At 34.3% G+C, this 15,608-nt stretch overlaps 1 protein-coding gene across 14 annotated transcripts in view; it reads left to right on the plus strand.

Moving 5' to 3' along the window:
* TCF12 (transcription factor 12) overlaps positions 1-15,608 on the plus strand; it is a 373,333-nt gene that overhangs the window by 160,437 nt on the left and 197,288 nt on the right. For 2 of the 14 annotated variants that reach the window (XM_014780753.2, XM_087427709.1), the window contains exon 2: positions 326-387. The exons of the other annotated variants lie outside the window; for them this stretch is intronic. In XM_014780753.2, the coding sequence (XP_014636239.1) occupies positions 340-387 (48 nt within the window). In that variant the 5' untranslated portion in view covers positions 326-339. The remainder of the gene's footprint in view (positions 1-325; positions 388-15,608) is intronic. 14 annotated transcript variants of the gene reach the window in all.

The raw sequence follows: 15,608 nt of genomic DNA on the forward strand, positions 1-15,608 counted from the left end.
GCTGTGGTTGTGTTATACAGCTACCAGATTGTTTGATTTTGATAAATAATTTCCCTTATAAATGGGAAATCTAGTTGTGTGAATAAAAAATAAATAAAACAGTTTTTACTTATTGTCCCCCATTTGTCAGCATTGATGGGTAATAAAGTTTAGTGTTACTTTCTCCTTTAGGGTAGATATTTTTTCTAGATTGTGTATCGTTTGCTATTGTATTTATTTTTGAAGGGGAAAATGATGTAGGTTTTATAGCTACTAGGAGTTCAAATGCAATAATTAGAAAGGACACACAAATTTTGAAATAGTATTTTATGCCTCTTGATCTCAGGTACAAAACACGAGATGAAGCAGTTAAATAGCAAAGAAAGACAGGAGGGACAGAGAATTAAAGTAAGTGTTTTCTATATATTGCATCTATGTTCCCATTAATCTCTGTTTTGTTATGTAACTGCTCCTTCTGAATGTTCTGAATGTGAAGAAAACTGTGGGTAAGAAAAGGGTGTATTTTAAAGTTAGGTTTAAATAAACCCATGAGAGAAAATGTTTGTTACTCTTGGTTGCATTCAAAACAGTATCTGCCTATAAATTTTAATATTAATGTTCTTGTATAAGAAAAAAATTTGGTTAAATCTCTTGCCAAAAGATATTTAAAATAAAGAAATCACATAGCTATCAGATTGTCCACTATTCCATTTTAAGCCAGTCAAACCTTCTGTTTTTTCAGTCTAGCCATTCTTTCAGGGACAATGCCTGTTGAGATGCTCTAACATAGATCTTTCAGAAAGAGCCTTTATGTCAGTTTCTCACCTCATTGATGAGTTTCACTTAACTTTGTATGCCTATGAAATAACGTCTTTATCAGGATTGATCTTTATAGTTCTTTTTTTAATCTTTTTATTGGTCAGTCTTTAAAGTTAACAAGTGGAAGTCCAAACATATTAACCTTTGAATCTCTCTTATGTCCCTTTTTATAATTGTTGAGGTCTTACTCTCTGACAGTCTTTTTATTATTTTCTATAAATTTAGATATTTCTTATTCATGAGAATATACTGGAGGGTAGATTCAGGCGGAATACATTTTTGGGTCCACTTAACCTATTTTTATTAATAGAAATAATCATAAGTAGCATTTGTCACAATATAGTTTAAAATCTGTCACATGTTGCCTGTTGTAAGCTTCATACCAGCTCACTAAGAAGCTATTTTTAAAATCCTGTCCATTTTAGAGGTGAGGAAATTGAGGCTCAGAGAAGGTAGATAACTTACCAGATATTAAATGTCCAAAACTAGTAACTAGGTAGTATGACTCTAAATTACTGTCCTTTTCTACCATGTCACACTTGTAACTAGGCAGTATGACTCTAAATTACTGTCCTTTTCTACCATGTCACACTTGCCAAAGTATAAAAGAGATCCCAAAACAGTTTAAAGACAGATACCCTAAAAGTTGTAAGATGATAATACTATCGTTATTTCTTAGAAAAATATTATTCACATTTTATATGTAAAAAAATATAAGCCATGGAATGAATCAGATAAGTTTGCGTCCTAGTTTCACCACTATATTTGACCTCGGAAAAGATAACATACTTAATTTCTGAGCCTCAGATTTCTCATATACAGAGAGATTTATCTCACAAGATGTGTGTGAGAATTAAATACAGGAAATTTTATGAAGTATTTAGCACAATATCTGGAATTTATTAAGTAGTCTATGTATTCCTCTTTTTACATCCAGTCTCATGAAAAGTTACAGATCCATTATGGTACAAAACGGTGTTAGGAATTTTACAAGTCTTGGATGCTCCGTAGAGAGGTAGCTGTTCTGAATTCCTGAAGTACGTCCTGAACAAAACACTGGACCTGTTACAGTTTTTAAATGCCCCCCAAGAGGTTCTATAAGTCAGGAAAAGGAAATTATGTTTACGAAATTGAAACTATTGGAAAAGTTCATTGCATTACAGATCTTGGGATTTGGAGATTAATGGGGGAAAAAGTTGGGCAACCCAAATTCTTATGAATATAGATTCTTCTTAATCTACATTCTTGTGACAGAATATAAATTCTAAAAGAAGAGACTTCAGTTCCTCAAATCTGTTTGAAAGGATATCTATCTCGCAAAGTAGTGATGAGACCTAAATGAGCTTATGTATGTCAGAGGCTTAGCATGATCAATTAATGTTAGTTCCTTTTGTGATGTACTTTTGTTGTCATATATTCTAACATTTTTATTCTGAGAATAACAAACTTGGGATGTTTTCCTTCAACATATTGAACTGATGCTTAATCCTTTTTGCTATCAAATGAAATAATTTTTAATGTGGTTTTATATCATAATCAATGTGCAACTTTTTGCATGAAGCAGACCATATTCCTAGTTTTTAGTATAGGGAATTATTTAGTGATTATTCAATAAAGTATCATCTGTCTTGAACCAAATATCTTCTCTGCCTTGGTGATACTATTACATCTCATTGAGTTTATACTTTTCTGAGTTCTTGCTCTGTATATATTATTCTTGATTTCCCACTAACCTTACTTTCTTAGATCACTTTTCCTCACTATCTTTTTTCCCAACTTGGAATCTTGTAGTCTTCTCTTGGACTTCTTCGTTTGTGGACTGTTCACATGGAAATCCTTTTTTTCTCCCATGTTTCTCATTCATGAAGCACTTATTGAGATTTCACTGTTTTCTAGTCGCTGGAATTAGTTGGGCAAAACAGAATGATCAGTCTACATTCCCTGGGCAAAAGGAGTGCTCATTCTCATGGGCAAAACAGATTATTATACTATAGAATGATAAAAGTTACAATAATGATGGCCCAGGGAGAGTAGAAGCACAGAAATAGAAGTGATACCTGGTTATGAACCCTCCAGGGCATACCAAGTGAAAATGATAATCTGTTTGGTAATACAAAGAAAAGAAGACTTAAGCCTGGAGACTTTTCCTTTAGGCAAGTGTACTTGGTCAAATGAGTTACTTATTCTGGACATTAGTTCCTAACATGTAAAACAAAAATTTTGAACAAGATCATAGTTTCTCAAACTATGCTTAATAGGATATTAATAAACAGTATGTAAATACAGAGCTCTGTGGGCCAGTATATTTACTGAGTTAAAATTCAGCAGACTTCTTTGTTCGTGTTAGATTTCTCAGTTTTTGATGTTGTAAATTATAAATCTTTAAAAAGGAATAGAAAATACTTGTCACATATTTTTCTCACATGGAATCCTCCTGTATTACTTATGAATTGAGTTTGACTGCTAGTAACAGTCTCAAGAAATAGTAAATTAGACAACTTATGCATTTAACTGTTAATTTAGATCTGTGATCTATTGCTAGTTCATTTTTGGGTAAGGTGTGAAATATGAATTCAAGTTGATTTTTTTTTTTGCATAAGGCTATCCAATTTTGTTGGCACCATTTGTTGGCGGTATTATCATTAGATTATCATTTTTCCCATTGAATTCCCTTGTTATCTCTGTTGAAAATCAATTGAAAAATTTAAAACCAGCATATCAGTTTCTACAGAGTCTTCTGGGATTTTGGTTGGGACTGTTGAATCTGTAGATCAGTTTAAGGGGAAATGGTATCTTAACAATGTGGAGTCTTCTGATCCGTGAACATGATTTATCTCCCTATTTAAGTCTTCTTTAAGTCTTCTCTTAGTGATGTTTTACGGTTTTCAGTGAACACATCTTGCACATCTTTCTTTCAGTTTATCACTAAATAATTTTTAATGCTATTATAAATGTTTTTTTTAATTTCAGTTTCTGGTTATTTATGTCTTATATAAAACTACAGTAAGTTTTTGTATATTGACCTTGTATCTTGTACCTTGCTAAACTCACTAGCTGTAGTAGCTTTTTTGTACATACTGGAGGATTTTCTGTTTGGTTACTAAGTCATCTGTGAATAATGAGAGTTTAACTTTTTCCTTTCCAATCTGGATTTTTTCCCCCTTATTGAATTGGTTATGATTTCTTGTACAGTGTTGAATAGAAGTGGTAAGAGTGGATAGCTTTGCCTTATTCTTGATGTTGGGAAAATAATGTCTTTCACCATTAGGTATGGTGTTAGCTATATATTTCATTGATGTGATTTATTAGATAGAGCAAGTTCCCTTTTATTTCTAATTTGTTGAGAGTACTTATCAAAAATGAATGTTGAATTTTATAAAATTTTTTTCTGCATGTATTGAGATAGTCATATGGTTTTTCTTTTTAGTGTGTTATTGTGGGAATTATGTTGATTGCTATTTTAAATTTTAGACCAACCTTGCGTTCTTGAGATAAATAGCACTGGATTATTATGTATTGTCCTTTTTATATATTGTTGAATTGGATTTGCTAAAATATTATTAAGAATTTTTATATTTAAGTAGTTCTGATCAGTAGTATTTTTTTTCTTGTACTGTCTTTGTCAGAATTTTGTATCATGGTAATACTGACCTCCAAGAGCAAGTTGAGAAGTATTACTTCCTCTTTAATTTTTTGGAGGAATTTGTGTAGAATTGGTATTATTTCCTCCTTAAATGTTTGGTAGAATTTACCAGTGAAGATACATGGGCCTAGAATTTTCATTTGGGTATGACTTAGAATTACAATTTCAATTTTGTTAATAGATAAAGGACTATTCAGATTATTTATTTTTTTCTTGAGTGAGCTCTGTTCGTATATTTTAAGAAATATGTCTATTTGTTCATTTCATCTAAGTTGAATTTATTGGCATAAAGTTGTTGATAATATCTCTTTGTTATCTTTTAAGTATTTATATTAGTTATCTCTTGCTACATTAATAAATTACCACAAACTTAGTGGCTTAAAATAACACACACTTATTGTCTCATAGTTAACTGTGGGTGAGGAATTTGGCATAGCTTAGCTTGGTCCTTTGCTTCAGAGTCTCTTACAAGGCTGTAAGCAAGGTATTTGCCAGAACTAGGGTCCCATCTGAAAGACTGATTGGGGAAGGATCTGCTTCCAAGCTCATCAGTTTTTTGGCAAGATTCAGTTCCTTTTGGTTTGTTGAACTGAGAGCCACAGTTCCCTGTTAGCTGTTGGCTGGAATCTGCCTCAGTATCCTGCCAGCTGGCCCTTGCTATCATAGCAGCTCACTTCATCAAAGCCAGCAAGGGTGGGAGTCTGCTAGCAAGATAGAAGATACAATATTATGGAGCCTAATTGACAGTCCATCACTTCTGCCGTATTCTGTTGGTTAGAAGCAAGTCACCTGGCCAGCTCACACTCAACAGGAATTGTTTATCTAGGGGTGTGAATACCAGAAGAGAGATCATTGAGGTCCGTCTTAGAGTCTACCTGACACAATATTTGTAGGATCTGTAGTTAGAATCCCTACCTCATTCCTGATATTGGTTAATTGTTTCCTCTTTTTCCTTATCAGTATGGCTAGAGGCTTAATTTTTTTTTTTTTTTTTTGGCTTTATGTCTCTTTAGTTTCTTTTAATCTAGAACAGTTTCTCCACCTTTTTTTTTTTTAATGGCCTTGACTTTTGTGTTTTTTTTTTTTTTATTGCAGTAACATTGGTTTATAACATTGTATAAATTTCAGGTGTACATCATTATACTTCTATTTCTGCATAGATTACATCATGTTCACCACCCAAATACTAATTACAACCCATCACCACACACATGTGCTGAATTATCCCTTTCACCCTCCTCCCTCACCCTTCCCCTCTGGTAACCACCAATCCAATCTCTGTCTCTATGTGTTTGTTTATTGTTGTTATTATCTGCTACTTAAGGAAATCATACTGTATTTGACCTGCTCCCTCTGACTTATTTCACTTTGCATAATACCCTCAATGTCCATCCATGTTGTCACAAATGGCTGGATTTCATCGTTTCTTATGGCTGAGTAGTATTCCATTGTGTATATATACCACATCTTCTTTATCCATTCGTCCCTTGATGGGCACTTAGGTTGCTTCCAAGTCTTGGCTATCGTGAATAACGCTACAATGAACAAAGGGGTGCGTGTATCTTTATGCACTTGTGTTTTCAAGTTCTTTGGATAAATACCCAGCAGTGGAATAGCTGGGTCATATGGTAGTTCTATCCTTGATTTTTTGAGGAATCTCCATACTGTTTTCCATAGTGGCTGCACCAGTTTGCACTCCCACCAGCAGTGTATGTGAGTTCTCTTCTCTCCACATCCTCTCCAACATATGTTGTTTCCTGTCTTGTTAATTATGAGGCTTAATATTTTACATTCTTAAAGATCTAGCTTTTGATTTCATGGGTTTTCTCTATTGTTTTCTGTTTTCAGTATGTTTGACTTCTACTCTTACCTTTACTTTGAGTTTAATTTGCTCTTTGTTTTCTAGTTTTTTAAGGTGGAGGTTGAGGTGTTTGATTTGAGACCTTTCATCTTTTTTAACAAGTATTTAGTACTATAAATGTTCCTCTGACCGTGGTGTTACCTGCATCCCACAATTTTTGCTATGTTGTGTTTTCATTTCATTCAGTTCAAAATGCTTTATAATTTTTCTCTTGATTTCTTCCTTGACCCATGGGTTATTTAAAAGTGTATTGTTTAATTTTGAAATACTTGGGGATTCTCTAGAGATATTTTTATTATTGATATTTCATTTAATTCCATTTTAGTCAGAGAACGTGCTTTAATTCTTTGAGTAGATCCATATTTCTGTCTGGTATTATTTCCCTTCTGACTGAAGGACTTCCTTTAACATTCTTCATTGTGCAAATCTGGGGCTGATGAAGTTTTTCATCTTCTGTGTGTCTGAAATATTCTTTATTTTTTTGCTAGGTGTAGAGTTCTAGGTTGGGATATCTCGTTCTCCCTCTCCCTTTCCTTCCCTGTCCCCTGCCCCTCTCTCAGCAATCATAAGATTTACTTTATTTCCCCTCTCTCAGGGATCACTGTCCTGCACTGCCCATGTCTAGTGTCTCAAAACTGTTGTTTAGTATATTCAGATCAGCTCTAAGAGCAGCACATTATGAGTGATTGGAGAAATGAAGCATACACTATTAGCTTTTCCTGCACAACACTGCAAGTACTGGCTCATTCAAGAGATCCTTGGAATTTTGATACCTTGTTAGCTATTGTGCAATTGCTTTCCTTACTACCAAGTGTCTCTGAATATTTGTCTACTGCTATTTTGTAATCAGAAGCCAAAAATATTTTCTTGAATATAGTAACCTTAGATATCTGCCACCGACTAGCTGTGTGATCTTAGGCTAGGCATGCCCCATTGACTTCCCTGAATCTTTTTTCCTCATCTCTGAAATGAGACCTCTGTCTTAAATAAATAGTTTTCAACCAGGGTTTCCAGAGTTTCCAGATTCTGACAAGGGTAGTGGTAATGAGGATTCATGATTTATTTTAAAATATAGTAAATAGTTTAATCCAGCAGTTTACCTAGTATGTTCTAGGGACCGCTCAGTGTCCCCGAGGCCCTTTTAGAGTTTTTGCAAGGTTAAAACTATTTTCATGATACTCCTAAAATGTTATTTGCCATTTCAGTCTTATTCTTTCCCGAGTGTACTGTGAAGTTTCCAAATGCGACATGATATATGATGATGTCTTTGCTCTGACAGTTCTTGTGTTTTTAAAACTTCTCAGGTTTAATTTCTAATACGGTAAATATCAATGGATATGTCTCACATAAACAAAAGCTCTTTGGGGTTCGCAATATTTCTTAAGACAAAATATTTTCTGTATAAGAGGTCCTGAGACCAAAGGGCTTCTGAGACCTTGAAAATGGCATGCCTAATGGAAATTATTCTCTATTTAAATGTCTACGCTATTGCCAAATTTCTTGGTGCTGGAGATCAAAAAATTAATGGCTAACATTAGGTCATCTGCTGTCATAGTTCCAAGTTTAAATCAGTTCTCTACCACTCTCTGACTTTGGGAAAGTTATTTAAATTCTTTAAGACACAATTTTCTCATCTATGAGATGGGGAAAATATGGTATCTATATATAGTTTAACTTAACTGATATAATACATGAAAGCCCTTCTTAACACACTGCTGGCACATAATAGGCACTCAATAGAAGTTAGCTGTGATGATTATGATGCCACCAGAGATGTGCTTATTTACATTTTTTTTTTCTAGTTATCAGCATGTTTTGTTTGCTTTAGGGCGTTCTTAACAAATCTTAATGCTGTTTTTTCTGCGTGCCTGGCAATGCTTGTTCTGCTTTGATGTTCTTTTTTGAAGCTGAGCTCGTATTGCCATCTTCTAAACTATTCAAACTCAATGCAGGAAGTTTAACTTGGAAGTTGGCAGACTGGCTTGGGCTTCATTTAAAATTTCACTGTTCATGCCACCCTGCCCCTTAGACTAATAGAGAATCTAATAATACTAATTAGATCTTTGGAAGCTGTCATGTGACATACCTCAGGTTCAGACCTCATGCAGAAGACCTCAGTTTATTAAAATATTTTCAGATATTATCTTTTCTTCAAACTGTGAGCTCCTTGAAGGGGAATATTGTTTTATTCATCTTTGTATCCTAGCACCTAGCATGGTGCTTGATCCATTATTGGCAGTAGCACTTAGTTTACATATGCATTGTCACACTTCCATATGCACATTTTTATCTCTTTAATTTCATAAGTAGCTAGATTAAAATGATATAAAAAGACAGGTGAAAGAGAAAAGAGATAGGTTATAGGGAAGAGGAAAATGAGAAGAAAGTAAAGAGGAGGAAAAACAAGAGAAGATCCTCTCACAGAAGTGTCGATAAACACATCTGATGGCATCTAGGTTAGATACTGATAGTACACACTGAAAACATAAGAACTCAAAGCAGACAGGCAGAAAAAAGAGAAAATTGATTTTAGTTATTGGTATGGATGAAATTGTCACATTTGATCAAGTAGATGATAGTTCAGTTTGTGGCACTATTAGCCTTAATATTTAAGTGGCACATCTCCCAGTCTCTCATAGGAGGTATATAAAAAAAGACTGGTATACTGTGAGTTACTGTTGATTATCAAAGGAATGCTGGTCTTCTATTTTTGCAAGGATCTGAACATTTGGTATGTGCAAATGTAGTTAACTAATCTTATATTTTTGTAAGTATCTGAAAAATTTGTATTAGGTGTAAATATAGTAAGACAGTATCAATTTTGACTAAATGTTTGAATTACGGTATAATTTTACTTTTAAGGAAATAACTGTCTTGTTATTTTTACTTTTAATTATGTGTGTTAGCTAGAAGTATTCTAATAAAGTAATGCCACTTAAACTTGCTTGTCAGTTTCATTTAACTAGATAAGTAGATATACACACACCAGAGTGGAGTTTTCCTCCGATAATAGATCAGATAGCTATTGTGTACTAGGCAAAGTTGCTGGTTTGTGTTTTAATACCATGTTACATGAAGAATACTGTCTTTATGCAATAGAATCATGGTTGGTCATGGAGTGAGATTCTTCCACTGAGAAGCATTCAAAAGCCATACTGGGGCCAGCTTGGTGGCCTAGTGGTTAAGTTCACGTGCTGCGCTTTGGTGGCCCAGGGTTCACTGGTTCGGATCCCAGGCGCAGACCTATGCACCGCTCATCAAACCATGCTGTGGTGGCACCCCATGTACAAAATAGAGGAGGATGGGCACAGATGTTAGCTCAGGGCCAATCTTCCTCAGCCAAAAGAATAAGATTGGCAACAGATGTTAGCTCAGGGCAGCTCTTCCTTACAAAAAAAAAACCCGTACTAACTGAAGAAATAATAGATTCACCTCCACTTCTCATGCTCACTCTAGGGTGCATACTTTTTTAGTAGAGGGCTGGAACTATTTTTACATTAATTTTCTGCTTTCTTTTTATGGATTCACATAATTCGGTTAGGTAAATATATATATGATATGAGTGAATGATATCTGGACACAGGACTAGCCACAGAAGTCCTACTTTTAGTGATTTTCAAAAGTTAGTTTACCCATATTTAAATCTAGTATGTGTTTCTCAAGCTGGTGAATGATTCTCCCCTCAAGGGTACTCCCCTCAAGGGTTGCTCCTTAGCAGTATGTTGAAGTTACTCAGAGGCCTTCCTAGTTAGGCAACTGATAGATAGGAGATAAGAGATAGCTTCACCTACTGATACTTAAAGGAGGCTGGCAAACAACCAGAAATGAGTAATGGGTCTTTAGTTACAAAAATGTCATGAAAGTGGGAGGATAATGTATTTAGAATTTAATTCCTTTGATCTAGAATAGCAATAAAGGCTAACCTAGAAGGGAAAAGTTTTTTTAAAATATCTTTAAAATATAACATATTGATGGAAAACAGTGATTCTAAAGCTGCAGTTGTGGGATATTTACAGACAAATGCAATTTTAAAATGCTTTCTTAAACTAAAAAAAAAAATTAGAAGCCTTCTCAAAAATATTTTAAATTCTTTGTCAAATTAAAAAATTATAAAAGTTAAAAATGAGGAATTGTTCAAAATCCAAGGAAAACTTGATGAGTTCTTTCACTGAGCTACTCATTTAACATAGAAGTCTCTGCTAAGAGGACTGTGTTTAGTAGAAGCCCATTTATCATTAAAAAGTCATCTTTAAAAGTTAAGTTTTTGTATATCAGATATACTCTCAGTAGTTACACCTACCTCTCATATCCAATGGTGATGCCTTTCTGTTTTTCAAAGGAGGTCCTAACATTTTAGCTGCTAAGAACTCTGCAAGAAAAACTAAACTGTATGTATCAGAAAATACGGGTGCTGACTTCCTTTGATATTAAGTAGATATGAAGATTTCTTTCTTTGCCCTTTCTTTGTTGGAATATCCATGTGGTACCTGTAGTCTTTTAGCCAGATGACCACCTTGGATTTTGGAGATCTAGGAACTGAAGGGGATGATGAGTCTATCTCTTACAAGTCCTTTTGCATTCAGTTGCAATGTCTGGGTAGCTTCAGAACAAATCACTAATTCCCTAAGGAAGACTAAATGTCTCCTCTGACGCTGTTTCTCTGGTCGAGCCTCGGGTTGAACCTCAGGTTGAAGTTGGATTTTAGGCTGTGACCCTAAAGATTTTGATCTCTGTGGGAATAAAATTATTTTGCAATTTTCAGTGCATTACAGCCAGGCCATTCAGATGCCCCTTTAGTTTTTGGAATGTAGTTATATAGCCTTTCTCTAGAGTTTTTCCCCCCATTTCATTATAAAGAATATTAATTCTTAACTATAATTGCCAAGTCATCATAAACTGCATCTTTCATGGAGGCACTCAACTACTAGTCCTACTGGTATAGAAATTTGTTTCTAGGTTTGTCGGGGCCTCTATTTGCCTTCTCTACAGGAACTATCTCAGCATCACAGAAGGTTGCTTTAATTTATTCTCACCTTGGGCAAGGGGAATGTTTTGCAGAAGGAATGAATGTCTGTACTTGATACTCACTCACCAAAGGAGATTTTCCATTTCCCATTTTGTTTGCTTTTTCTCTGTCAGAATCCACAGTTTCAAAAAGTTCTCATGACTGCCTCTACTATTTCGAGCACCATTTGCTGAATTGGGTGGTTTTAAAGATTTTTCTGTTGTTGTTGCATTTTCTTGGCTTCATTCCTTTTATCACCTGTGAATTACTGTTTGAACAAATATACTTTTCATTTTGTGTGACTCTAGCCTGTCATTGAGCCATTCAGTTCACAGTAATTCTAGGGAGGAACAGTTATTACTAGAGAGAGCATTGCATGGTGGGTTCTGGAGTCAGACTGCCTGGATTCAAATTTCCATCCTGCTACTTACTGTTGGATATCAGGTGAATTGTGTAAATTTTCTGTGCTGGTTCCCTTATTTATGGAATGGGCTAGTAGTTAAAAGGGATTGTGAGGGGGCCGGCCCTGTGGCTTGGTGGTTAAGTGCGCGCTCTGCAATGCTGGTGGCCCGGGTTCGGATCCCGGGTGCGCATCAAGGCACCACTTCTCCGTCCATCCTGAGGCCGAGTCCCACATGCAGCAACTAGAAGGATGTGCAGCTATGACATACAACTATCTACTGGGTCTTTGGGGGGAAAAAATAAAATAAATAAAATCTTTAAAAAAAAAAAAAAGGGATTGTGAGGATTCATGGGGTTTGTGGGGTTGTGAGGTTGAAATGAGTAAAGCCCTCAAGTTATGGCAAATAGTATCATCAAATGTATGCTGATGCTATTATTAATGTTGGCACAGAAAACCTTAAATTAGATAGATTGAATGAAGACTTCGTGTGTATTTGTGGAAAAAATCACTGATCCTTCAACTTTGGCTTATTTACTTTCACCTTGAGGGAAATAAATTCAGGCTAGGAGTTCAGCACCCATATGTGCCAGTTATCAAAAGAACATTGTTTCACTAATAAACTTTTAATTTGGGCTTTCCCTTAAAGATGGGTGGCTTTAGTCATAGGAGCAGGAAGAGGTAGTATAAATGGCTCATGTTCAATATCACCATGGCTGACAACAGAATCCAAAAGCATTGTCCTATGGATCCTACCAGGATATGCAGTACTGTTTAATCCCAAACTATGAACTAACTATTATGTCCATGGGTCAGCATCTAAAAAACAGCATCAGCCAACACTGTTGCTGTGCCTGTAACAACCTATGTAACACTGGGCATCAAGACAAGACACTGGCAACAAACTAAAAATATTATCATACTTCTGTCAAATTTTGTTGTATCAACACCTGGAGTAATGGATGCAGTTTTAATTATAGAACCTTAAGATGAACTAAGGAGCCTAGTGAAGATTAACTCATGGAACAAACGTGTCTTGAAAATTATGGCAAATGACTGCCTGTGGACCTGGGCCAGATTATTTCAGATAAGAATATAGCTACATAAGGATTAAGGGATCTGATAAAGAAATGTAATCATGATTGCTTTGCCTTTTTCTGTCTGGAAAGTGCATCACAAATTACATACAACTTATAAGTGGACTTTGAAAGCTTTCTTTCAGAAGTTTGGGGCTGTCTGTATAGAAATTTCTGATTCAATGTAAGATATGAGACTTCTTCCCTAAATGATAGTATATTTCTATTCTAGAGAACAGTTTGGCAATATCTAGTAAATTTGAAGATGTGCATGCTCTATAACCTAGCAATTCCTAGGTTATAGGAATATAACCTCCTCCTAACCCCTAACCTCCTAACCCCTACAGAAAATTTCACATAAATTCTCATATATGTACAAGGAGACATATTACTAAAATGTTCTTAGCAGCCTTGTTTGTAATAGGGAAAAATGAGAAGCAAGCTAGATGTCATCGAAAGGGACTGGATAGGTAAATTGCGATATGTTTATAGATAGAATGTTATATAGCAGTGATGTGTATACCTGTGCTACACTTTTTCAACGTGTTAAGTATTGAATGTTAAGTGAATAAAGAAAAAACAATGATACTATTTTAAAACGTGCAAAATGGTGTTATACGTTAGTTAGGGAATATGCATATGTAATAATAAAAGTATTGAGTAATGCATGAAAGTGATTAAAAAAAAACAAATTTAGGATAGTGTTAACTTCTGAGGGAAATTGGAGAGAATTCCGTAGGGGTTTTAAACTATATTGGCAATGTTTTACTTGTTGAGTTGTAGATACTTGGCTATTTATTACATACATTTTTGTATGTCTGAACTAGTTTAGAAACGTTTAAAAATTGGAAGAAAATGTGTCAAAATGTTGATGTTTGCATTTCAGTTGAGGTCAAATGGGAGTTTTTAAGATGCTGTTTCTGACATTGCCAGTTTTCTACAATGAGAGTATGTTACTTTAATCATGCTAAAGGGAAAAACTTAGAAACTATGTATTTTAGAAAAGCAATGAATAGTTTCATAGAAATTTTAGAAAATATAGACAAGTAAAATGAAAAAAATCCTAACACTATAATTTTCCAGTCTTTCTCCTATAAGTTTTATAGAGGTTAAACATTATGCCAAATACTGATTAATTTTTGCTCTTATTTTTCCCACCTAATATTATAAAATGAACATTTAACATATGGGACTGTTATTTTTAAAATTATTTTAAAATATGTTATTGTACTAAATGTAAGAACATTGTTTTGCTCGTTGGCTGGTATACCGTCTTCTTGCAATTAGTTATTGCTGCTTAGTGCATGGGTTTTAATAAAGTTATATTGTTTCTAGGTTTGATTTATTTGAATTGATTTCACAAATATCAGCAAATATTTAAAAATATTTGTTGAGCGGTTATTATATGCTCAGTCAATCTGTTGACATAAAGTAGTAGAAGATAAAAGCTTTAAAATATGTAAAATCTGAGGGTTTTTTTGCCACAGAGTACTATTGTAACTCTATCATTCTTTTATGTAATTTTCCCTGATTGCATATAGTATGTGAATGGGACAGTGGAATCATGGTTTAAAAATGTGAGCTCTTTAGAACTTGATGAGTTGCTAGTAGTAGTAGAAGAAATAATAGGGGGCTAATATTATTTTACCATGTACTAGGCCCCATGACTTACAAGATAATGTAGATTAGTTTTTCTCAAACTTTAGTTTGTGTGTGAATCCCCTGAAGATTTTCTCAAAATATAGATTCTGATTCTTTAGGTCAAAGATACACCGAGAGGTTCTGCATTTCATCAATCTCCCAGAATTTGCCAATACTGCGATTCTGAGGACCACATTTTTAGTACTAAGGATATAGACTAGTACTTCTCAAACTATCTGTGAAGGACTACCTTTAAAGAAAAATTATCTAATATATCATAGAATAATACTTTTTTTAAATGCAATAAAGAATAAATTTATAGAAAACAAAGTGGAGGAAATTGTATCTTTAATGTGAATATAATGTTTTTCTTTTTTTATTGAGATATAATTGACATAAAACATTATAATAGTTTCAAGTGTACAACATAATGATTTGATGTATATGTATTGCAAAATGATCACCACAGTAAGTCTACATCCATCACCACACATAGTCACAAATTTTTTTTTCTTGTGATGAGAGCTTTTAAGATCTGCTCTCTTAGCAACTTTCAAATATACAATAAAGTATTATTAACTGTAGTCACCATGCTGTACATTACATCCCCAGAATTTATCTGTTTTATAACTGGAAGATTGTACCTTTTGACTTCCTTCATCTATTTTGCCCAACCCCTACCTTTGGCAACCACCAATCTGTTCTCTGTATCTATGAGCTTGTTTTGTTTGTTTGTTTTTTAAGATTCCATGTATCAGTAATCAAACGGTATTTGTCTTTCTTTGTCTGACTTATTTCACATAGCATAGTACCCTCAAGACCCATCCATGTTGTTGCTAATGACAAGATTTTCTTCCTTTTTATAACCGAATAATATTTCATTGATATAAATATACACACCATATTTTCTTTATTCATCCATCGATGGATGCTTAGGTTGCTTCTGTGTCTTGGCTATTGTAAATAATGCTGCAGTGAATATGGGTGTGCAATATATCTTTTCGAGTTACTATTTTCATTTCCTTCAGATAAATACCCAGACGTAAAATTGCTGGATCATATGTTAGTTCTATTTTTAATTTTTTGAGGAACCTCCATACTGTTTTCCATAGTGGCTGCACAAGTTTACAATCCCACCAGCAGCATACAAGGGTTCTCTTTTCTCTGCATGCTTACCAAGACTT

This window comes from Ceratotherium simum, chromosome 3, assembly GCF_057802395.1.
Source record: "Ceratotherium simum simum isolate JZ-2026a chromosome 3, ASM5780239v1, whole genome shotgun sequence".
NCBI classification, from domain to species: domain Eukaryota; kingdom Metazoa; phylum Chordata; class Mammalia; order Perissodactyla; family Rhinocerotidae; genus Ceratotherium; species Ceratotherium simum.